Source organism: Chanodichthys erythropterus, chromosome 10, assembly GCF_024489055.1.
Source record: "Chanodichthys erythropterus isolate Z2021 chromosome 10, ASM2448905v1, whole genome shotgun sequence".
NCBI classification, from domain to species: domain Eukaryota; kingdom Metazoa; phylum Chordata; class Actinopteri; order Cypriniformes; family Xenocyprididae; genus Chanodichthys; species Chanodichthys erythropterus.
In genome coordinates this window covers 26,989,196-27,013,954 of record NC_090230.1, presented here as the reverse complement: position 1 = coordinate 27,013,954, position 24,759 = coordinate 26,989,196, and the positions used below count along the sequence as shown (strand labels likewise).

Here is a 24,759-nt window from a genome sequence, read left to right as displayed (position 1 = left end):
ATTATTATCACATGTAATATTTTAAATATTTTATTATTGCTAAAATTACATTTGATTGTACAACTTCCCAGTGACGTCATCTACCAGCGCCCCCAAAATACACGTGTGGCTGTGGCTCAGTAGCTCGCGACACGGTGAAGTGAAACGTGTCGAAATTAAGCTTAGAAACGGGTAATTTGCCACAGAAATCATGGGTAAAAAACTCAAAGTCGGAAAAACCAGAAAGGATAAATTCTATCATCTCGCAAAAGAAACGGGTAAGTCGCGTAAACGTGAACATGTGCGTGATATCACGCATTACCACGTTATTACCTTGTTTTTTGGACATGAACCATAGTAATAGAGGGTGTTTTGAGATTACAGTAGCATGTCATTCCTCAGAGTTTCATAGAATTACCATGGTAATTATTTAGTACTCTAATATGTAATTACAATCTGATAATACCATGTTTTTACCATGTTGTGGGAATATACTTTTCACAAATTCCGTATTTTCCGTTTACATTTTTGTGGACTCGTTAAATTGTAGTAGTCAAAAACGTGTAATTAAGTGAAGTCATGAAACGTATTGAAAGTGTGACAAATGTTACATTTTGAGGGCCCTATACAATTTGTAGTTCTAGCAAGTTCTGTTTTTTTCATTGTAATTGTTCTGGATTCCATTTGAATGGTTTAATGAAATTTTAAAAATGTCTTATAAATTGAATTTATAACACTTTAACAACTTACTTTTTTACAGTAATAGGGCCTTATGAAATGTTATTTCCTTTCTCTTTTTTTCTCAGAAATCATGTGTTGTGTTTTAATTTCCCTTTTAAAGGTGCAATATGTAACATTTTTGCAGTAACATATCCAAAAACCACTAGGCCAGTGTTATATATTTTGTTCACTTGAGTACTTACAATATCCCAAATGTTTCCAACTATTTGTAAATCGTGAGAAAATTGCGATTTTTAACAGTGCCCAAGGAAGTCGACCGGAAGTTGAAGTCGGCCAGGTGCCGCCATCTTGTAGCAGAACTTCACTTTCGTTAGCATCCCCATTGACTCCCATTCATTTTGGCGTCACTTTGACAGTGAATAACTTTACATCGGAGGCGTTTAAAGACTCCATTTGCCCATTATTTATTTCCAAAGATACACGACAATGTATAAAGGGCTCCATTACCTTCTATGTTACATTATGGCCCCGTAGAAACAGTTTTTGTAAAAATAAGCTAACGATTGCGTCATAACCACTCGACTCTCTGTCGTAGAGTAGAGAAATTACCGTACAGACAGGAGGAGAAGCTCGCAGGCAATCGGGGAGATTATCTTAATATGGCGTACTGGCGTTACATTTTAAAATACTATACAAACTAATTAATCAGAATACTTACTCCTGCTCACTCACACCAAAGAACTCCCCGCTCAAGCTCGCCGTCTCTGCAAGATTAACGATGGCAGTTTGCACGCACAGCTACTAGAAGATTTACATCTGTCAGACAGGTTGCGGACCTCATCAGGCTTAGTGTGAGTCTGCGCGTCAGAAAGGGAAGTGCTAAAAATCGCTAAAAATGGGCTTCACTTGTCTCAAATGAGTTCCAATGGGGTCGCTGTGTCCATTTCTTTTACTGTCTATGGATTTTAACCAAGGCTCCGGGACGTGTGAGGAGTCGCCTGTCAATTGCGTCATACCCGTGTTACCCTCGGTTTCCGCTTTTATTTTGTAGAAACCATGGAAACACCAAAGACGCTTTAATATTTACATGTTTTAATAGACAAGGGAACAACTGTTTTGATATATTTATAGACAGAAAACTAATTGTTAAATAGCTCAACACATTTTCTTATTGTTTAAATCTAATTTTCTTGATTTTGTGCGAGTCTCATGCTTTACCATGCCTCAGAGAAAAACACTGTTTTGTGAAGTAGCTAACATAGCATAATCAGATGCAGCTTTATTTTTAGTAACAGTATTACAGCATTTTCTCCATCATACACTACGTTTTAAAATGAATTGCATGCCATTTATCAACACAATCATCCAGCATTTAATATGATATTGTAAAATGGATCTCTCTTTCTGCAGTGTGTAATAGGCCTGCACGATTCTGGGAAAAATATTAATCACGATTTTTTAGCTTAGAATTGATATCACGATTCTCTACAACGATTTTTTTTCTCATGAAATGTAATGTTTATTGCACACATGAACCATGACAAAACAAAACAAATTGGAAGTAACGTACCAAAAATATTTGTTTTGGCACCTATAGAACATTGCACATCACCACAAGCCTGTAAACATAGAGGCTTCAATGAATAGAACTACCGCGCTCGCTCGACGAGTGAAACACGAGACTAGCGTTCACACCAAACGCGAATAGAGAGTCAAATTCGCGTCTACCGCGTCTAGTTTGCCGCTTGAACATTTTGAATGCATTCGCGCGTCTAGAGCGAAATAGACGCGCGTAAAAAACAAGCGTTTGAAGCGAAATTGACACGCGTCCGAGGCGAAATCCGCTTCTTGTGTGAGGGGCAACTGCTAGGCGGTTGTCTGTTTGCAAGATGGCTGATGTTGATCGTGCGTTCATCGAGAGAGCTACCGCTTTGTATTTGCTCTGGAGAGCAGAACAGCGGAGTAGGGGTCAGCGTCGCGGGAAGGCTGCGGGTCGATAAACTTGTACGTGACTCAAAAGTGAAATGTGTATTTACAACTTACCAGGTAGCCCAATCTCCTCACCGACACTCTTCCAAGCGAGCTCCTTTTTATTCCTGTCTGAAGTATGAACTTGTGTCATAAATCTCTGGCTGACGCGCGAATGAGGCGAATTCGCGTCTTCCGCGCCGTGAGACCTCCAGACGCGCGTAAACGCGTCTTTACATTGACTTAACATTGAAATCATTCGCGCCAGATGCTCTATTCGCGTTTGGTGTGAACAGGCGCTTTGTCGTTGGCTGAGGGTGAAGCCCTGTGAGAGCGGTCCTTTCAAAATAAAGGCTGATTTTTTATTTTTTTTTAAATCGAAGTAATTTAAAAATTAAATCGTGAACAGGGTGAATCGAGATCGCGATTTTATAACGATTTATCGTGCAGGCCTAGTGTGTAACAGTGTCTCACAGCAGCCGCCGAGCGAACGCACAGAGTAACGTTATAACATCATTTTCAACACTCTCAAATGTATCTAATATGATAAACAGAGCTGCGTTACCTCATACTCATGACCGGAAAAGCAGAAGTGGCGCCGGCGACTCTGGCGTAATAAAAGTCCTGCTGCTCGTGAGGCGTGTGTTCTCGTTCCGCTCCACAACACTCGCTCCTGCTCTGCTTCACACTACAGTAACGTTAATAATCACATCCATGAACATGATTTCTTCCCAAGTCCAATCCCGATTATTTTGCACCATCCGTTGAGGTGAAGACCAAGATTCCGCTCTCAAACTTGGCATCATCAAGCTACGCCTTTGTTTTGGATAGGCGACCTCTAGCGGACAGAAATTATTACATACTGCACCTTTAATGCAAAATGTATTACCAGAAACCGTGGTGATCAGATAAAGGCTCATATATTGTTGCTCGTTTAAGGTTATCGGTCCCGATCGTCGTTCAAGCTCATTCAGCTCAATCGTAAGTTCCAGTTTCTTCAGAAAGCTCGAGCTCTGGTGGATCTGTGTGCCGCTCCAGGAGGATGGTGAGTAAACACTGCTTAACTAGCGTGTTTGTGGGAGAGTTTTAGAGCTGGGAATCAAATCGATATGTGGGATTGATACCCAACCCTATTCATGACTAACCCGTCTGTCTTTCGCATTCAGGCTGCAGGTGGCGTCAAAGTTCATGCCCGTGTCCAGCCTCATCATCGGTGAGTGTGATTTGAAATGTAATGTCACTGATTCAGACTCAGAGATCCAGTGTTGACACTCTTGATTTGTTGTCAGGTGTGGATCTGGTGCCGATCAAACCCATCCCGAACGTGGTCACCCTGCAGGAGGACATTACGACGGAGAAATGCAGACAGGTTTGTGTCGCCGCACGCTTCAGTCTGGTCAGATTCGTAACCGCAGCACTGACGAACGCTCTTCTCCCGTCAGGCTCTCAGGAAGGAGCTGCAAACGTGGAAGGTGGACGTGGTCCTCAATGACGGTGCGCCCAACGTTGGTGCCAACTGGCAGCATGATGCCTTCTCCCAAGGTACAGGAAAACGCCTCGTATAGGAAGTCCTGAGCGTCAGGAAGCATGGCGTGTCATTGGTTGTGTTTGTGTCCTGCAGCGAGTCTCACTCTGATGGCTCTCAAACTGGCCTGCGAGTTCCTCACGAAGGGCGGCACGTTCATCACTAAAGTCTTCCGCTCCAAAGACTACCAGCCGCTCATGTGGATCTTCCAACAGTTCTTCAAGAAGGTTCAGGCCACCAAACCACAGGCCTCGCGAAACGAGTCCGCCGAGATCTTCGTCGTCTGTCAAGGTAAGGCTGATTTTGTTTAATTTATATGTTTTGCTTGTCTGTATCGTTCATTCTGTTCGTTCAATGCTACAAAAACCACAAACTATTATAAAAAGCATAGAGGCCCATCGAAATGAAACACTGATCACCATAGTGATGAATACCAAATACTTTCAATAAAACATCAACATCTAAACCTGTTAATTCTCAAAGTATTTCTGTAGATGAATGACACAAATAAAGTCAGTCTGGTTAGTATTAAGAGAGATTTAATGTGTTTTCAGTTTTTCATCTAAAGCTGTGGCTGAAGTTTGTTGAAGTTCTTGTGTTTCTCTTTCCTTCAGTCACTCGTTATCATCAGGTATCCTCAATAATCAAATGATTGACACTCAGTTAATCACTTAAGCATCTAATTAACTCTTAACTCTGCTTCGGTGTTGATTTAACATCAGGGAATTTACTGTGTCGAAACAAACGTGCATCAAAACCAAATACAAATATGTGAAGGCTTCCAAACAAACTCTGGTGCGGTTAACCTGGGGAATTTTGGAAATATTCCAATATGGTAACTTAACAGGAATTTATGGGAATTAATTGGAAATTTATATAAATGTATAATATTTATATAAAATGTATCATATATCAACATTTTGTTTGGTCATAACATGAAATAACAGATATTTATTTTTCGCATTCAATTAATTCTAATTTAGTAAATATGTAAAATATACATTAAATATGGTTGTTTTAACCAAAATTATGCTGCAAGATGTTTTTTCAACTACATTTAAGTACCCTGTTATAGGCTAACCTGCAATTTTGCAAATTCCAAATTGGTCTGGACCAAATGAACCAAACGAACCGAACTACAAGTGTGAGCGCACCCTTAAACATAACTAAACATCATACAAAATAACAACAAACAAGTAGTCTTGATGCAAAAACAATCAAAACAACAAAATAAAAATAACAGGAAGCCTATAATTGTACCTTGTTCTCCATTTAAACCAGGAGCAAAATCCTTTTAAACTCCTTGACGCTGTGACTGGGTCTCGTTACGCCCTGAAATGTCACAATATATCCTCTCATGTGAGTGAATTTCAAAATAAAAGACCTCCGTTACCATAACACAGATAAAACCCAAGATACAAAAATATCATAAATAAATGATGGATAAATAATTTAAAGACTATAAAATTTTGAAAATAATGTAGACAGTATAAAACAAATAATTAACAGCCACGAGAGGCATTTTGACATAATTTTGTGTAAAATTGTCCGTTCAAGAAGCTAAAGTTATTGTTAGATGCAGCTTTCTGTGTGCGCAGTTTGAGATCAACCGCGTGAGTTATCTTTCTTGCGGTTGAATGTTTAAAAGCAAATGATAAACTTTAATGACAACGCAGCGCTGGTCAGCAGCATGTGCTTCAGTGTTGCCAGATTGGAAATGTCTCTTATATCTGCGCTAAACTTTTTTTTTTTTTTGCCTCTAAAACAATCACAGGCAACTGAAACTGTACAATTTACTAACCATTGGCTAATTAAAGACATTTTTTTTTTAGTCACCTTTCTGGAAATTGGTCGCATTTTGTTCGTTATATAATTCTATCATTCTCTTGTATCGCTCGTTCCATAATTCTATTATATTTTTTTTATCTCCGTTCTGCGTCTGTATCTATTGTTCGTTCTAACGTCGTTCTGTCTCGGTTTCAAATTAGAAAACGTAGATACCTTTTTGTTTTTATATTTTAAATTATTTTAAAAACTTAAAATTAGCTTACATTGTTTAATTTGGATTTATTTATTTTAATTCTAATATTTAAACATTTAAGAAATATAAAGTAAATGTAAAAAAATGTCTATATATGCTTACATGTTTTAAAAATTACAAAAATATATTAATTCTAAATTTTTAGTAATTTTGTTTTTGTCATTTTTGTTTTTTTATGTCTTTATTGTTTTTTTAGTTTAAGTTCATGTAGTTTGTTATTTTTGTATTTGAATGAAATTAAATGTTGCCTTGGGAATTTTTTCATATTATTTCAGGTAATGTTTGTTTTATTTCAAGTAATATTTGTAAAATGAACTAACGATAAAAACCCTGGGGGGAAAAAAAAACTTTTTTCACCAAAACACACCTTCGAAACTGGTATTTTTTATATTGGTTTGACTTTGAATTGTGTTGTGTATTTTTGTTTTATATATATATATATATAATATTTACTAGCCATTGGCTAATTAAAGACTTTTTTTTTGTTTTTTTTTGTCACCTCTCGTGGAAATTGGTCGCATTTTGTTCGTTATATAATTCTATCATTCCCTTGTATCGCTCGTTCTATAATTCTATTATATTTTTTTTTATCTCAGTTCAGTGTCTGTATCTATTGTTCGTTCTAACGTCGTTCTGTCTCTGTTATTTTATTTTTGTTGTTTGTTCTGTCTGTTCATCTACCCATCCATCCATCCATACATCCATCTGTCTGTCTATATAAATATATTTCTCTTTTCCTTCAGGTTTTTTGGCCCCGGATAAAATTGACAACAAGTTCTTCGACCCCAAACATGCTTTTAAAGAGGTCGATGTACAAGTGAAAACTGTGAAAGAGCTGGTTACCAAAAAAAAGCCCAAAGTATGTCTTACTACGCTTCGCTTATGTTTGCATGAATGTGTTTTTGAGAATATAATTTTTAAATATTATTTTAAAATGTATAGTTGTATACATTTAAAATGTTTTATTATTGTTATGCAATATTATATATGCATTTTTGTAGATCACATATACTTATACCTGTATCTTAAGTCTGTTTTTTTTTGTACTTTTTAACATTGTTCTGAAATTTTATTCTGTATTTTCCATTGAATTAAACCCGTTTCCTCTGCGGTGTTTCAGGCTGAAGGCTACAGCGATGGAGATCTCACTCTCTATCACATCTTCTCAATAACAGAATTCTTGAAGGCTGAAAACCCTGTTGATTTCTTGAGCAAAGCCAATAAAGTACGTTTTCAAGCCGCTTCGGTTGTATGCCAGACATGTTTGCCCATGTATTTCTCCTCCTAATTTCCATCATTTCTGCTCTAGATAACCTTTGATAACCCCGAGCTTGAATCCCACCCTCTCACTTCACCAGAAATCAAAGAGTGCTGCTCCGATATTAAAGTCTTGGGCCGAAAGGAGCTGCGGTGAGTCCCAGCGTTGATTTTTATATGTAGGATGTCCATATATGGAGAGCTGAAATCTGATTGGCTGTTGTGTTGTTAGTCTGTTGTTGTCATGGAGATCCAAGCTGAGGAGGTTCCTGGCTAAAAAACTGAGGCAGGAAGCCCAACAGCTGGACCAGGAAATCAAGTACGTTATTATCACGTCATATAATTCACGTCATACAGTAAAGATTCGGTATTAACTGCGCGTTTTAACAGTCTTAGCTCAAACGATGAAGAGAGCGATACTGATGAGAAGGAAAGCAAGAAAAAGGCAGGAGAAAATAAGGATGAGAACGAGCCGGACGACGAGGAAGAGGAGATGGAGAAGAAACTGGCGGAGATGAAGGCCGAAGAGTTTTCCGATCTTAAACGGTAGATTCACATCACTGTGTTGTTTTAGTATCATCGATATATTTATATTGTAGTTTCATTAGTGTTTTCACTTGGATTTTATTTAGTATTTTCTGTTTTCATTTTAAAGATTAAGTCATTTTGTTTTTTACATTTTTATTAGTATTTTTTGTTTGTAGTTCATTTAGTACATTTTAGTACTTAATGTTTTTTTTTATGTTGTATTTTAAAGTGTGTGTGTGTGTATATATATATATATATATATATATATATATATATATATATATATATATATATATATATATATATATATATATATATATAAAATATTTTTTAAAATGTTTAAAAAAATAGAAATTAAAATTAGATTTTAATTTTAACTAATTACTTTTACATTTTAATACTTTTTAAATATGAAAAATTAGAAAACGTAGATACAATTTCTGTACAATTTGTTTTTGTATTTGTAACAAAAATATATTAATTTTAAAATTTTAGTAATTTTGTGTTTGTCATTTTTATTATTCGTTTTTGTAGTTTTTAGTTGAAATTCGTGTAGTTTTTGTTTTTGTACTTGAAATGTTGCCTTGGGAAGTTTTTTATATATTATTTCAGGTAATTTGTGTTTTAAGTAATATTTGTAAAATGAACTAACTATAATAACCCTGAGAGAAAACAAAATTAACCTTCGAAACTGGTATTAAAAATTAATAATTTTTTAAAAATATGTCTGCATAGTTTCTAGTTTTAGTTCATTTAGTTTATTTATTTTTCTAGTTGTAGTTAACGATAATAACCCTGCTTTACAAATGTTTATTTTAACGTGTTTGTTGGTAAACAGGAAAAAGAAGAAGCTCCTGAAGGAACGAAGGAAGCAGAGAGAGAGAGTGGAGCTGAAGATGGATCTTCCTGGAGTTTCCATCGCCGACACCAGCGATTGCTCCATGTTTTCCCTCATGGCTATCAAAAAGGCAGAGGCAAGAAAACCCCTAAAAACTCTAGATGAGCGGTTCCTGGGCTGGCGTGTGCTGACGGTGTTCCTCTGTCCTGCAGGGTCTCAGCGTCATTGCACAGGGCGACATGAAGGGAGCGGACGCTGTGCTGGAGGAAGTGCAGGAGGAGGACGTGCACCTCTCTGACGAGGACGAAGACGAGCGCGTGTCTCTGGCCTCTGACCTCGACTCGGACGACCTCGAGGAAATCGAGAAGAAAGAGAGAGAAATCGAGGCAAAGATGCCCAAGAAGAAAAAGTATGATTCTCTTCAATATATTTATATTGTTTAAATTTATTTTAAATATATAATATAAAGGTAATATATAAACAAACAATTACTGTATATATGTATTTATAAAATGTGCATTGTTTATTTTTCTTTTTAAAATGTAAAAATAATCATATTTATATTTTGACATTTTTATTATATTATATAAATTGTTTATATATATAATATTTTTTTTTATTATTTAAAAATATCAATTTGCTTTGTATTGTTATATTAGATATTTCTATTAAATATAAAAAATATAATTTATATACTTAAAACAAAACAAACTATATCTTATGTTTCATTTTTTAATTAAAAAACTAATATACAATAAATATATAAGAAATTATATTTGTATTGTTTAAAAGTGTTTTAAATATAGACAGTATAAATGTATATAATTTAAATAATTCTTAAAATATAAACAAATTATATATATATATATATATATATATATATATATATATATATATATATATATATATATATATATATATATATATATATATATGTGTTTATTAATAACTAAGCAAAATAAAAATATATAGTTATATAAATAGATAAACATTTATATTTAAATGTATATTTATATTTAAAATATTTATATATTTAATATTTTAAATATATTTATAGTGCTTACATTTAAATATATTTTTTGTTTACATTTTATAGTTAACTATAAAAGTCGATAAAATAATTTAAATATATTTATTTGAAACATAAATATAAAATGCATGTGTATGTATATATTATTACAAATAGTTTGTGTGTATTTTCATTTCAAAAATTTCATTTGCAAATAGTTTTTCAGGAACTGTACTTTCCATGGTAAATGTTTGTAATATTTCACCCAAAAGGCGAGAACATAATGTGTGTTTGAAACAAAATGAAGATTAAATGGGTGGGGGGAAAAACAGTGACACAATTTTCATGTCTGAACTCTGTTTTTGCATTTCCTGCAGAGTTTCATTTGCCAGAGAGCAGCAGGACGAAGGGGAAACCAACGGGAACGAGTTACTCGTCGAACTGGAAGGAAAAGACGAGAAGAAAGAGCGTGAGACCAACATGTGGTTCAGCAAGGTGTGAATCGCTCATTTAGACGAATACGGATCCCTAAAACCGGTAGATTTTAACGCTTTAACATCCGCACAGGACATCTTTGCAGAGCTGGATCTGGACGACGACAAAGACGCCATGAGTGAACTGATACAAACCCAGCTGCTGCAGTCTGGAAAGGGCAAAAAGAGGAAAGCGGAGGCGGAGCCTGCCGCACAGGAAGAGGAAGTGGCCACGCCCTCACAGGAAGTGGAGAAGGCTGGAGACGAAGACGACAGCGACTCTGATGATGACAGCAGCGATGACGAGAGGTATATATTCGTTTATATTAGCACTGCGCAAGCTCAATTCCATTCCCTAAAGAAACTAATGTGTTTTTCAACAGGGAAATTGCGCAAATGAAACACGCCTCAGCCGCCGTCGGCATGGAAGGACTGGCTGATGACGAGGACTTTCAAGTTGTTCCTGTTGAAAAAACAAGTCAGTTCAGAATCATATTCAACATTTGACATCATCAGAATTGTATTTAGGGGCCAAGCACCGTATTTTATTCGTTAGTCGTCACCGTCGTCGAACCATATAGTAAAAAGTTGTGAAATTTTGACAGTTTGAGCAATAACCACAAGAAATTTGAAGTCTCTATACTTTCGTTTGTTGTAAAAAATGAAAAAAAAAAAGTAATAAAAATTCAAATTCTCTAATTCAATCCCTCTAGCGCCACCAACTGTCCAAAAACTGTAAGAGCTAGAAAGAAAATTCATTTTTGCTATTGCACCCTATGACGTAATTTTCCGGCATTTTACGTTTTTGGATTTCTAACTCCTGCTTCGATATTCACAAACATTGAATCAGGTCATCTTCAGACCATGTGGACACAAAAACTTTGGTTTACGAATCAACTTAAATTCTTTCTCAAATAATGCACAAATGAATTTGACGAAATGTGATGCAGTATCTCCGCAACACTTTAGCGTATTCTGACCAAATTTGGTGTGTGTTATGACAACCATGGCCTGAGGGTACCAGCACAGTTTCAGCACAGTGCCACCTAGTGGTCAGGAGATTTGAAAATTGGTATTTGTTGCTTATAACTTCTGAACGGTTTGGCCAAAAATCGTAATACTGGTCTCTTTAGTTTCAGTGCAGAGTGCCGAGTCAAATGATACCCATGTCAGGCATTTCGAATTTTGTCGCAAAATGCTACATTTTAAGAATGCATTGGCATGTCGTAATGAAACTCCATAAGTGTCATCGGCACTCAAAATTTTAAAATTTAAAAGTTTTGGCCTATTGTAATGGAACTGGTTTTGATGGATCCTTGGATTGTGGTGAGAACTTCGTTACCAATTATGTTAAACTTGCTGTCCGCCATTTTGATTTTCTGATTTAATAACTACTTTTTCAGACCGTTTGTCTAATTTTCACCAAATTCAAGTCAGATCATCTTCAGACCATGCTGGCTGAAGATTTGACATATTGACACCAAACTTTATGCGTGTAATTATGACCCAACACTGACCACATCAGATCAGTTTGTTGTCAGCGCCACCTATTGCTCAAAATAAGTAATTGTCACATTACAAGTGATTGTATTTATGGGCTTTCAATTATTTTGCTTAAAATCATCTCCATATGTCTTCACTCATTGTTATAGTTGTTCTGATGCTCCATACCTTGATTTTAAGCTGCCTCTGTGGTGTTTGGCCCCTTAATTCCTGCTTGCAGCTATATTAAAATTGTGTAATTATTTTCTGTTTCACAGATAAACGCGCTCGGATTCTTGACGCGGAGGGTTTGGCGCTGGGTGCTCAGATCGCCGCCTCGAAAAAGAGAGCACGAGACCTGATCGACGGCTCCTTCCACAGGTGAGAGCGCAGACATCTGTTAGCCGTCACATTAGCCGCGTGTTGCTGAGGTAACAAAGTAGTCTTCATGCTGTTCTTGCAGGTTTGCGAACTCAGAAGACATGACCGAAGTTCCCGCCTGGTTTTTTGACGATGAAAAGAAGCACCGGATGAAGCCTGTTCCTGTCACCAAAGACATGGTGGAGGAATACAAGCAGAAATGGCGGGAAATCAACGCCCGTCCCATCAGACGCGTGGCAGAGGCCAAAGCCCGCAAGAAGAGACGGGTAAGAGGAGAGATGATGTCAACGCCTTTCAGATAAGCGTGAAGACATTAAAAAAAATAACATTTATTATTATTAGCATTATTCACGAATATTACACATTTTAGACTTGGAAAAAATATTTTAATAATGCAAGGAAATCAATAAAATTGATATGCTAATGTTGAGATATTTTTTATTATTATTATTATTATTAAATATATTAATATTTGTTTTAATAGTGTTATTAATGTTATAGATATTTATGATTTCATTTTACCCGTTTGAATGTCAGTGCTTTAGAGTTTTTTTGTTTGTTTTTTTAATTATAAAATATTAAAAATATACTATTTTTTGCTTTATATATATATATATATATATATATATATATATATATATATATATATATATATATATATATGTAAACATCTTTTAAATATAAAAATATTTCTATTCTAATAATAAACTGAAAATCATTAGCAGAACATAAACCTTTTAATATATCGTGTGTATATATATATATGTATGTATGTATGTGTGTGTGTGTGTGTGTGTGTGTATGTATATGTTTACATGTTATTGTTTTATTCATATAACAAGAAAAATTTAAACATCTTTTAAATATAAAAATATTTTATCTAATAATAAACTGAAAATCATAAGCAAAACATAAAAACAGTTGTATATAATTTTCCACTTGTGATTTTTTTTTTTTTTTTATATATATATTTTTAGTATTTGTATATTAGTAATTTTATAAATAATATTTTAGTATTTTTATATTTAAAAGATGTTTCCATAAAATCTTTATTTTCCACTTAAGAATTAAATTTTTTTTTTGTGGTTATAAAATAAACAATTACATTATTCATTTTATTGATGTTATTCAAAAGGTTTTTTTTTGTTTTTGTTTTTTACTTTTTTTTTTTATTTTTTTTTTTTTTATTTTATCCAGTGGAAAATGATATTGAAAAACTATTTCTGATGCAAGAAACCTTGACAAACATACACTGGCTTCAGGAAAAGTCAAACTGAATATGGTCTTTAAATGCACTTTTTCTTGCCGTAGACGTTGAAGAAGTTGGAGCAGGCCAAGAAGAAGGCTGAAGCCGTCGTGAACACTGTGGATATTTCAGAGCGGGAAAAAATGGCACAGCTCAAAAGGTCAGTCTTGGCATTGATGTGTCGGCTTCATTTCATGTCAAACTCATGAAAACTCATTTTCACTTTCCTTCGCTCGCAGCATCTACAAAAAGGCCGGCGTGGGTAAAGAGAAACGGGACGTCACGTACATTGTGGCCAAGAAGGGCGTCGGATCCAGAGTGCGGCGTCCGGCCGGAGTCAAGGGCGCTTTCCGTGTGGTGGACGGACGAATGAAGAAAGACACGAGGGCCGCGCAGAGGAAGGATGAGAGGCAGCGAGGCAAAGGAGGGCGGGGCAATAAAGGAGGGCGGGGTGATAAAGGAGGGCGAGGCAATAAAGGAGGATGGGGCAATAAAGGAGGGCGGGGCATGAAGGCAGGAAAAGGACGTCCGAAGAAGTGAGCGATGCCCCTCGTGCCCTCATTCAGACTGAGTTCATTTGGCTAGCCGTGTCGTTCTGACTGGATTATTAGCACTGTATGCTAATATACTCCTCCCGCCTCTTGTTACCGACAACACGCTGCTTTGCTCGGACTTTGACACACTTGATTATAAATAAGGGGCTGAACCTTTAGACCAATCAGACGTGGCTCAGATCGTTGATGTTTTTCAGCATTGTTATAATGCTGCGTGTTTTCATGTTTAACATATACTTTGTGGTATATGAACTTCAGGTGTATACAGTAACCTCCTGATTTTTCTGGATTAATTATGCCAATGTATATGCAAAAAAAAAATCTGCTTGGATTGTTAGTGACTTTTTAAATAAATACAAGCTAAAATTGACAAAATGTGTCTTTAAATTTTATTCATATACACAAGTAAATATATGTGTGCGTTTATTTGTATATTTTCATTTTAAAAATATTTAATGGATTTGCTTGAAAATTTGATTTAGCAATTAATAGGGATAGGGATCAACTGAGGGAATAGGGATAGGGATCAACTGAGAATCGGTTCTTATCCAGAACCGGTAGTGTTTCTTGAAAAGTACCGGTGTTGTGATGAATTTCGACCCCCCCTGCCAAATTATTACCCCCCTCATTGAAGTCGCTACCTGATTGCCTAACCTTAATCCCACCCCTAATCCTAACCCCTCCTCCATACCTACTCCTCAACCTACCAATACTAGGGGGGGTAATAATATGGCAGGGGGTCGGAATTCGGCACAATGCAAAATTCTGTGCAAAATTTTTAAGTTTCAGTTCCGAAAACGGTTCTGGAATCCTACCTTTCCCAACCCCTAGCAATGAATTATTATTCTCAGACAGTCTTGATCGATCCTTAACTCCATATTTGAATTTAAATGTACTTGAGCGAGATGCTACTTATCACACAAATGAAACGTTCCTATTTGCGTTTTGATACCAGGTTACTCTAAACGGACATGCAGAATCTATCACGAAATTGATCAACAATTTAAATGCAAATAGAATATTTAAAAAATTTGACTCCAAGTTGGCGTTGACATGGTTCCCAGAACGTCCCCAGAACAGATATTTTAATGTTCTCTGTTGGCAAAAAAAAGTTTTCTATACGTAAATAAAAGGTTTTTAGAACATTACCCTAACGTTGTTATTTGGTTTCCAAAAAAATAAATTGCATTCCTATCACTAGTTTGCTCATTTATTACGTGTTTATTAAAGGGTTAGTTCACCCAAAAATTAAAATTCTGTAATTTATTACTCACCCTCATGACGTTCCACATCCGTAAGACCTTCATTAATCTTCAGAACACAAATAAAGATATTTTTGTTGAAATCCAATGGCTTAGTGAGGCCAATGGCATTTCCTCTCTCAAGATCAATTAATGTACTAAAAACATATTTAAATCAGTTCATGTGAGTACAGTGGTTCAATATTAATATTATAAAGCCACGAGAATATTTTTGGTAGCGCCAAAAAAAACTAAATAACGACTTATTTACTGATGGCCGATTTCAAAACACTGCTTCAGGAAGCTTCGGAGCGTGCTATGCAGGCCTCACTGAGCCATCGGATTTCATCAAAAATATCTTAATTTGTGTTCCGAAGATTGACGAAGGTCTTATGGTTGTGGAACGGCATGAGGGTTAGTAATCAATGGCATTATTTTCATTTTTGGGTGAACTAACCCTTTAAGTGTTTAACTATTATGTAGACGTGCTAGTGAAAAGTTTCTTCAAACCCAAATCCACGAGTTCTGGATCTTCTTGACCTCTGAAGGAGGCCGGAGCGTCGACGCGCGTCATGAAACATCCCACGCCGCTGAACACGGTGACGCAGAAGACTGGCAAGATTGTGAAGAGAGAGAGAGAAAGAGTAAACAAGAGGACGAGATGCAGTGAAAGATGCGGATTACCTCACATCTCACATGTCTGACTGGATGATTCGCTCTATTGTGGCGGGAACAATAACGGCCGCGCGTGGAGGGTTTAAAAACCCTAGAGGCGCGCGGACGGAGCGCAATCTTCGCGGGAGACAGTACTAACCGTCAGAGAGGTACATGAAACTATATTTTATGTTATCATCTGATTTGAAACTTACTTTTTATCTACTTTATTAGATGTTTTATACATGCAAACGACAATCCGTGACTTTTTGTGTAAATCTGAATGTGTTTGATCGTCTTGAAATGATTTGACCGTCTTTAAATCGTTGTATTGGTGAAAACAAAAGCCTGGTTTGTTCTCCGTGTCCATTTGTAATGCATTTTATGGCATATTTAGTCATGAATAGCTCTGTTATTTGTCCTGTGAATGAGTAATTTGTGTGTTGGCAGTGGTCAGGGTCGAGTTTGAAATGTGCTGATCTGATCCAGTTTGTGCTGCGCAAACGATTCGCATTTAAAACGCTCGTATGCATATTATTATAAACAGATGAAGCTTGATTGATCGGCTCGATTCGAGCCAAATGCTGATGCCACAGAACTGCTTTTGTTCACTGACAGGATGATGCTGGACTCACATCAACTATGCACAAGTGTTTCTTTAGAAAAAGTTTATGGCACTTATAAAAAGTAGCATCATGTTGGAATATAATCATAAAAGTAATGTAAATAGTTTTTAACATAGTATTATATTTCAAATTATTCAAATATAGCATAAATAAAAAAATCTTATAAATATTTTATTCCATATCAAGCTTTGGTTTCATGCATGTTGTGCATTTATTTTAAAGTTGCTTGCATGATTGATAGATGATGATGATAATGAATGTTGTTGAAATTATGTTGTATATTTATTATAAAATTATAATTTCATCCAAAAATGTATTATTAATAATATTTTTTATTTGTATTATATACTATTTTACATTGTATTTATTATTATTATTATTATTTACATTTTGTTTTAAATATTAACATATTTTATTTGTATATTTTATTATTGTTTATACTGTATATTATTAAAATTATAAATGTAATTTTCCTATTATTTATTTATTATTAGGGGCCAAGCACCAAATGTGTGTAGGCATCTATTGTATCCGTTGGCATTCTTCTTCTTATTATTATTATTACTCTTTATTACGTTTCCTCTTCCGCTCTGAAAGTCTATGGCAGCCCATAGAACCGCTTGCGGGAAAGTTATGAAATTTGGCACACAGATAGAGGACAGTCAAAACATTAACCTTACCGATTTGGAGTCTGTAACTCTGTCCCTGTAGTAGTGTTGTCAAAAGTACCGTTTGCGATACCAATTTAGTACTAAAATTGTAAAAATGTGACGAGTGCTGTTGGGCGGATTCGCAAACGCCTCTGATTGGCCTTTGTGTTTGCGCACTTATCACTAGATATGTCTGTGATTGGCTACAGTGATCAACACATGGGACCATTTGAATTTGAAAGTGGGAGCGTTTGAAAGCAGTAGCTTATCATAGATATTTCCGATGAGTACGTGAACACAATTGCCAATCAGAGATATTTACGAATCCGCTCAATGGCGCTCAAAGCGTCACATTTTTAAAATGTCAGTACCGACTTGGTATCGCGGTCGGTACTTTTGACAACACTACCCTCTAGCGCCACCAACTGTCCAAACTTTAGCATAATCCGTAAGGGTTAGAAACAAGGGCTAGGCATAATTTTCTGTCATGAAATTTTCACGGCATTTTGAATTTTCCAAAAGACATACGTTTTCGAACTCCTCCTTTACAAAAATTGAACCAGATCATCTTCAGATCATGCCAACAAAAAGTTGTGGAATTCAAGTTGATTTGTCAAACCGTTTTCGAAAAACATGAACAAATATTATGTAGCCCTTGCGAAAATTGACATAAGGCTCTATCTCCTCAACACTTGTATTAAGACCAAACTTGGTCCGTGTCATCACAAGCATGACCTGAGATTACATGCTGCGTTTCGGTGCAGCACCACCTCCTGGTCTGGAGATATGAAAAAGGGATATTTTTGCTAATAACTTCTAAATGGTTTGTCCAAAAATCATATAAATTGTCTTGTTAGAATTGCAGCGTCATGCCAAGTCGAATGATATCCAATCTTCCCATATCAGCCATTTTTAAATTTTGTGATTTGTCGAATGAATGTATCATTATGAAACTTGGTATGGTTCATCGGCACAATGCCCTGAAGTAGTCTGAGAGTTTCAGACCATGCTTATGCTTATAACTTTTGATGTGGATTCCTTGGATTCTTGAATCCTTGCCGAGTTCAACGATACCAAACATGCTAGATTTCGCCTAACGGTTAGTGTAACGTTGTGATTTAGTGTTTAAAGTCGGAATGAAATCAAAATTGACAATTCTTTTTTTTTTTTTATGGAATATTGTAGTATTTATTATCAATAATAAATAATTATTTTTTTTTAAATTCATGTGCCCTCATAATCTTTAATCAAAAACATTAACCTCCCATCCCCCTTCAAAACGACTCATCGTCTCTTCCTGTCACATGCTATGGCGCAGGGGTGGAGCTGTCTGGAATTGCAGTGATGTAAGGGGTAAATGCTGTCGCTGGGGTAAGCTTCACTTTATAGAGACTCAACTTCCATAGGAATGAACCGAAAACACTTGCTCTTTCCCGCTCGCTCCGTGCCAACGGACACGCACCATCAGTCAGTCAGTCAGTCTCTCTGGCTGTTTAGTGCCGTTAACCGTCCTCGTCATCCTCAATACAGCTCTTACAGTATCGTGAGTGCTCGGAGTGAGTAATTCATATCTGCCTCCATTTTGTTAGCAACACCCAACTTCCAATCAATTCCCGAAGGACGATATCAAGTCTCGCCCTCTCATTTTAGATGCCATTTCACTTAGATAGACATCATAGTACAGAATAAAAGACAATCGCAACTTCCGTTTCATGCCGACTTTAAACAACATTCACAAATATCTTTGAAGCCATTAGTCTAATCGAGATGAAACAACCGTAACTTTAGCATAAACCGTAAGGGTTAGAAACAAGGGCTAGGCATCATTTTCTGTCATGAAAAGTTTCACGCCATTTTGAAAATTTGAAAAAGGGCTATTTTTGCTCATAACGGTTTTTCCAAAATCATAGAAGTTGTCTCGTTTGTCGAATGATATCCAATTATATGGATATCCCATTTCGGCCATTTTGGGTGCCAGCCATTTTGAATTTTGTAGTAAAATGCTGTATTTTACGAACACATGAATGTATCATTACAAAACTCGGTATGGTTCATCAGCACAAAGCCCTGAAGCAGTCTGAGAAGAGGCGCTGGTCAGAAAAAAATTATTTACATGCTGCTAACTTTTGATGTGGTTGACTTATTTTCATTCCTGAATCCTTGCCGAGTCCAACGACCCAAAACATGCTAGGTTTCGCCTTATGGGTAGTGTAACGATCAGACTAATGGTTCTGAAGATATTTGCAAATGTTGTTTAAACACTAAATCACATTGAGACAAAACCACCGTAGGAAAATTGGAAACAGATCGTTGACTATATGGTTATGGCCAAATGTTAAAATTCTGATCGTAAGTGGCAAAAAAAATGCAATCAAAGTCAGTTGTGGGTAATTTTTTATGTGTTCGTACATATAAATCTCTATAACTCCTAAATGAAATGAGATATTTTCACCAAGTTTTCACGCTTATGTATGGGGGCACTCTGAGGACACACAAAAAGCAGTGGGACTGCACCACTTGGTGGCGATATAATTGAACAAAACATGTAATTGGCTGTAAGTACAGTATTGTTGGTCTGACTGACTTCAAAATTGTCATGCAGTGTCTTTGTCTTAGTTGCTATCATAGTCCATTATGACATTGTTGGTCTGCTGCTAGCTTCCTTGTCTGCTTCTGTTGGGCTTGACCCCTTAATTGTTGCTTGCAGCTATATTTATTAGTATTATTGTTATTATGTTGTATATTTATTATACAATGGTAATTTTATTTATCCAATAATTTATTATTAATATAATATTTACCATTTTATTTGTATTATATACTAATTTACATTTTATTTGATATATTGTTTTTTATATTTATTATAGAAATATAAATTTAACCTATCCTATAATTCATTGTTATTATTATAATACATTTTTGATTAATTATTTTTATTTTATATTTTATTAATGTTTATATTGTATATTTATTATTAAAATTATAAATGTAATTGTCCTATTTTTATTAGAATTTTTATTAATAATTATTATATTAATTTACCTTTCCTATTATTATTATTATTATTATTATTAATAATAATATTATTAATTTACATTTTTATTTGTATTTTGCATATTCATTTGCATTTTATTTTATATTATTATTTATATGTTGTATATTTATTATAAAAATATACATTTGTCATATAATTTATTATTTTACATTTTTGTTTTGTATATGAATATATTAATTTATATTATAGATTGCTGTATATTTATTACTCAAATATATTAATATAATTTATTATTATTTATTAATTAAATTATATTGGTTTACTTTTTTGTTTTTACAAATTTTATAGTAGCAGTGGTATTTTGCCTACATTTTTATATAGTTTATGTTTTAAAGTGTTTTTTAGAGGAAGAATGAAAAAGCTGAATGATATTTTTGAAGAAAGTGTGAGTGTGAGTGGTGCTTGCTCGTGATTTGAGGAATCAGTCATGTCTGGAGCAACTTTAGCCTCAGTGTCTCGGTTTGATGAGGTCACTGTGATTACTAGTACTGGAGGGATCATGTAGTCATTGTTTTATCAGGGTAGTTTCTGGAAGGTTGACGTGTATCTGTGTGTGTTTGTGCAGGACGCTCTCATTGATGGTGTTCACTCTGCTAGGCGGGGCCTCACTGTGTGGTGTGGCGGCCCTCGTGCTCCTCATCATCTCCACATCAACAGACTATTGGATGCAGTATCGCTACTCAGGGAACGCAGCCAATCAGGGCCTCTGGAGGTTCTGCATCAATCGCAAGTGCCACGCCCACACGCTGTCCGTGGGTGAGGAGAGTCAACCACATTACATTCACACTACACTAACACACATATATATATACGCTTCTGGGTTGGTCGAAATGTCTATTATTATGTTTTTTGTTTTTCAAAATATAATTTCATGTTCTATGAAAATACAAAAATAAGATTTAATATGTATACCGGTAAATTTAAGAATCTGTATCTACATGGGTAGGTCAATATTGTAATTTTTTTTTTTTTTTCAAAACAATTTAATGTTCACTTCAAGTTCATGTTCTATGACAAATATTAAAAAATGTAATATAATGTAATATGTAATATCACTGTCTATCTGAGTAGATCAGTATTGTACGAATATTTGATTTTATTATATTTTTATATTTGTTTTTGGTTTTTTTTATTGTTAAAAATATATAATGTTATTTCAATGTCCTTTTGAAAAAAAAAAAATAAATATATATATATATAAGTATTATTTTATCCATCTGGGGGGAAGGTTAATATTAGAAGAACATTAAATTATTGATTTATTTATTATTATTTATTTTTTTTATATTTGTGTTTTTATCAAAACCATTTCATGTTCTGTGAAATATAACTTTTTTTTAAAATTTAATAATCTATCCATCTTAGTATGTCGGTATTGAAATATATTATATTATAATATATAATATATATTATATTTAAATTTCAAAACATAATTTCATGTTATGTTCTATGACAAATATAAAACATAATATGTAAATATAATATTTAATATGTATATTCATCTGAGAAGTAGGTCAATATTGGAAGAATACTTTATTATTTTTATTTTATTCTTTAGTTATTAAAAAGATAAAAAAATGTCATGTTCTATGAAAGCATAAATTATTTTATTTAAATTATTTGCATTTTTGATCAAAACAAATTTTCAAATTCTGAATATATATATATATATAACCTGTTATGTCAGTATTGGAAGAATTCATTTTTTTTTATTTCAAAACATACTTTCATATGTTCTTTGACAGTATAAAAATATATAATTTTTGGTAATCTTTATCCAACTGGTTAGGTCTATATTGGTAGAATATGTTTAACAAAAAAAACAAAACCGTTTCTATGATGGCTCTCAGAACTACTAAATAAATTTCCATCAGCATTAATTCAATATCAGTTCAGCAGTTCACAGAGATCTGAAGGAGCACAGCGGACCTCGAGTATCCCAGAATGCTCTGAATCTGTTCATAAAGAGTGTGTTTTCCCGCAGCATTCTGGGATGCCACGCGTGCCTTCATGCTGCTGTCGGTGCTGGGCTGTTTCGCTGGAGTAGTTTTGGGCATCAGTGCGTCCAAACGAGTCCAGAGCAGACGAGTGCGGACCGGAGGAATCGCTCTGCTTCTGTCTGGTGAGGATTCGGATTACAACATACATTCAGTACAAAGACCTCATGGAAAATCATTTTAACTTGGTATTTACCAGAGTTTCAGGCACTGATTTGATGGTTCGGATCATTGTGTTGATTGGTTGGCAGTGATGATGTCATTGTGTTTTCCGCAGGATTTCTTGCGCTCTTGGCTCTAGCCATCTACACCGGGATGACCGTCAACTTCTTCGGCAAGCGCTACATCGACTGGAGGTTCTCGTGGTCCTATATTCTGGGATGGATCGGCATCATTCTGGCTCTGGCAGCAGGTAAATGTCAATATTTTGCAAAAACAAAGTGCATTTTAGACTTAAACTTCCTGTTGTTGATCCCAGAGGGGAAAATCTAATTTCAAGAATTGATTTTTAAAATAGTCAAATAAAATGTTTTTTTTTTTTTTTCTTTGTCTGCAAAATAAATGAATAAAAATAAATATATATATAGTAATGTGTAATATAATAAAATGACTTCTCTTTTGAATTAGTTATAGCAAAGTCTGGAGACTGAGGGTGTTTACACAAAAGTGATGTACTAAAAACAAAAACGTTTCAGCATTTTTCACCTACAAAAGAAAGCTGTATTCAGGTGCCAGCCCAGTAGATGGCGATACAAAACACTACGTTTTTGTAGTTTACACGGACATAATAACAATGTTTTCAAAAGTTTTCAGGCCCCAAAACGCTGTTGTTGTGTAAACGAATGTCATGATGTAAACTATACATTGAGTCAGTTATGAATCAGTGAATAGACTAATTTGATTCACAGAATCGAATTAGCGAGTCGATTTTATTGATTCAGTGAATCAAATGAGTTTTAATTAAAAACCTGTGAACCAAATGAGTCGAATCACTGAGCAGAATTCATTAAACATCTTTTTGAATCCTTAAGGAATCGATTCACTGAAGCAGAGTCAGTTAAATTAATTGAGCTTTCTAAATTCTAACTGCAATTTGCAATAAAATTGAATAAAACATCTCATATTTGTGATCTGAATGGCCAAAAGGCATTATAAAAACATTTTTAGTTGAAAACGATGTTGTGTAAATGCAAACAAATCATTGAATCAGAGTTATGAATCAGTGAATAGACTCTTTTGACTCACTGAATCGGTCGATTCGGTTAATCGAATCTGTGAATCAAATTAGTCCATTCCGTGAATCAACCAAATCGATTCACTGAATCAGTGTTAGTTAAATGATTTGAACTGATCAACTCCCAACACCATTTTTCCTACTTAAGTTTGAATTTTGAATGCAATTTGTAATAAAATTGAAGCATCTCATATTTGTGGATTGAATGATCAGAATGCATAAAAAAACCTTACTAAGTTGAAAACTGTCATGTGAATGGTGCCTTGTTGTGCCATCCCAAAGAGGCACAAAAACATTTACATGGACCTTTATCTCAACTGCTCCAGTGGAAAGAGCTGCCTAACTCTCCCCGAGCAGCTGAAACTTTAGCCATTTTCACAAAAAAAAAAAAAAAAAAAATCTGAAAATCTTTTTTTTGTCAACAATCAGCCCATTTATACTAATACTTACTGTTCTATATATCTATTTTGTTAGATTAACTGGGACTAGTCACAGCACTTGCATATTATTACACTGTTGTTGGTTTGGTTGTTTCTATCATAGATTCTATCAATGATCAAATGTGAATGTAACGACCCTTTAGAGTGAAAATGTAAACTAATCATTAAATCTGAGTTGTGAATCAATGAATCGGTTCGTTTGAATCAATGATCTGATTGATTCAGTGAATCAAATTAATCAAGTTTGTGAATCAAATTAGTCTATTCTGCGAATCAAACGAGCCTATTCACTTAGTCAAATTGATTTGAATCCTTCAGGAATCAATTCACTGAATCAGGAACCTGAAACCTTTAGAAATCAATGAATGAATTGAACTGACCAACTCAAACACCATTTTTGCTTACTTAAGTTTGATTTGAATGACCAAAATGCATAAGTTTTCAGTTTTTAGTTGAGAACTGTGTAAACACCCCTCTCTGAGTGATGATGCAAACTAATCATTTAATCAGAATTTTGATTCTGTGAATAGACACATTTGAGTCACTGAATCGGTTCGCTTGAATCGAGTCGATTCGTTTGATTCATCGCCAACTACTGGCCTGGCATCATAATGCTGCGTTTTTAGTCATTTTGGCAGATCCATGTGAACTGGGATCATTTTGACAACAATGTCATCTACATAAAAAAAAGAGGAAAAACTTCTCCATTTTTAGTGCAAGGTTGTTGTGTAAACATCCCCTGAATCCCCTCTTCTCTGTATTCCAGGCGTCGTGCAGCTCTATGCTTATCAGAGAGGTGCCTGTGAAGCGACGCCTGCGAGTGTCTCCGACAGCTGAACCGTCTCAGCATGACTTGATCATCACAAAACACTGAGTGCTTCAATCCTGAATGAAATAAAC

General features: G+C 34.9%; 2 protein-coding genes across 2 annotated transcripts; both read left to right on the top strand.

The window, feature by feature from the left end:
* The first annotated feature begins 90 nt into the window (after positions 1–90).
* ftsj3 (FtsJ RNA 2'-O-methyltransferase 3) lies at positions 91–14,331 on the top strand. Its single transcript, XM_067396836.1, has 20 exons — positions 91–257; positions 3,568–3,673; positions 3,795–3,841; positions 3,918–3,997; positions 4,071–4,170; positions 4,250–4,444; positions 6,938–7,053; positions 7,315–7,419; positions 7,504–7,604; positions 7,684–7,770; positions 7,842–7,997; positions 8,818–8,953; positions 9,030–9,226; positions 10,204–10,321; positions 10,394–10,608; positions 10,683–10,777; positions 12,060–12,162; positions 12,245–12,428; positions 13,474–13,568; positions 13,648–14,331. Exons 1-20 carry the CDS (start codon positions 191–193, stop codon positions 13,946–13,948), a joined length of 2,604 nt encoding a protein of 867 aa, XP_067252937.1. The 5' UTR covers positions 91–190; the 3' UTR covers positions 13,949–14,331.
* Positions 14,332–15,738: 1,407 nt separating this feature from the next.
* Positions 15,739–24,759, top strand: LOC137028080 (lens fiber membrane intrinsic protein-like). Its single transcript, XM_067396837.1, has 5 exons — positions 15,739–16,027; positions 20,754–20,944; positions 22,173–22,310; positions 22,463–22,597; positions 24,626–24,759. Exons 2-5 carry the CDS (start codon positions 20,767–20,769, stop codon positions 24,694–24,696), a joined length of 522 nt encoding a protein of 173 aa, XP_067252938.1. The 5' UTR covers positions 15,739–16,027; positions 20,754–20,766; the 3' UTR covers positions 24,697–24,759.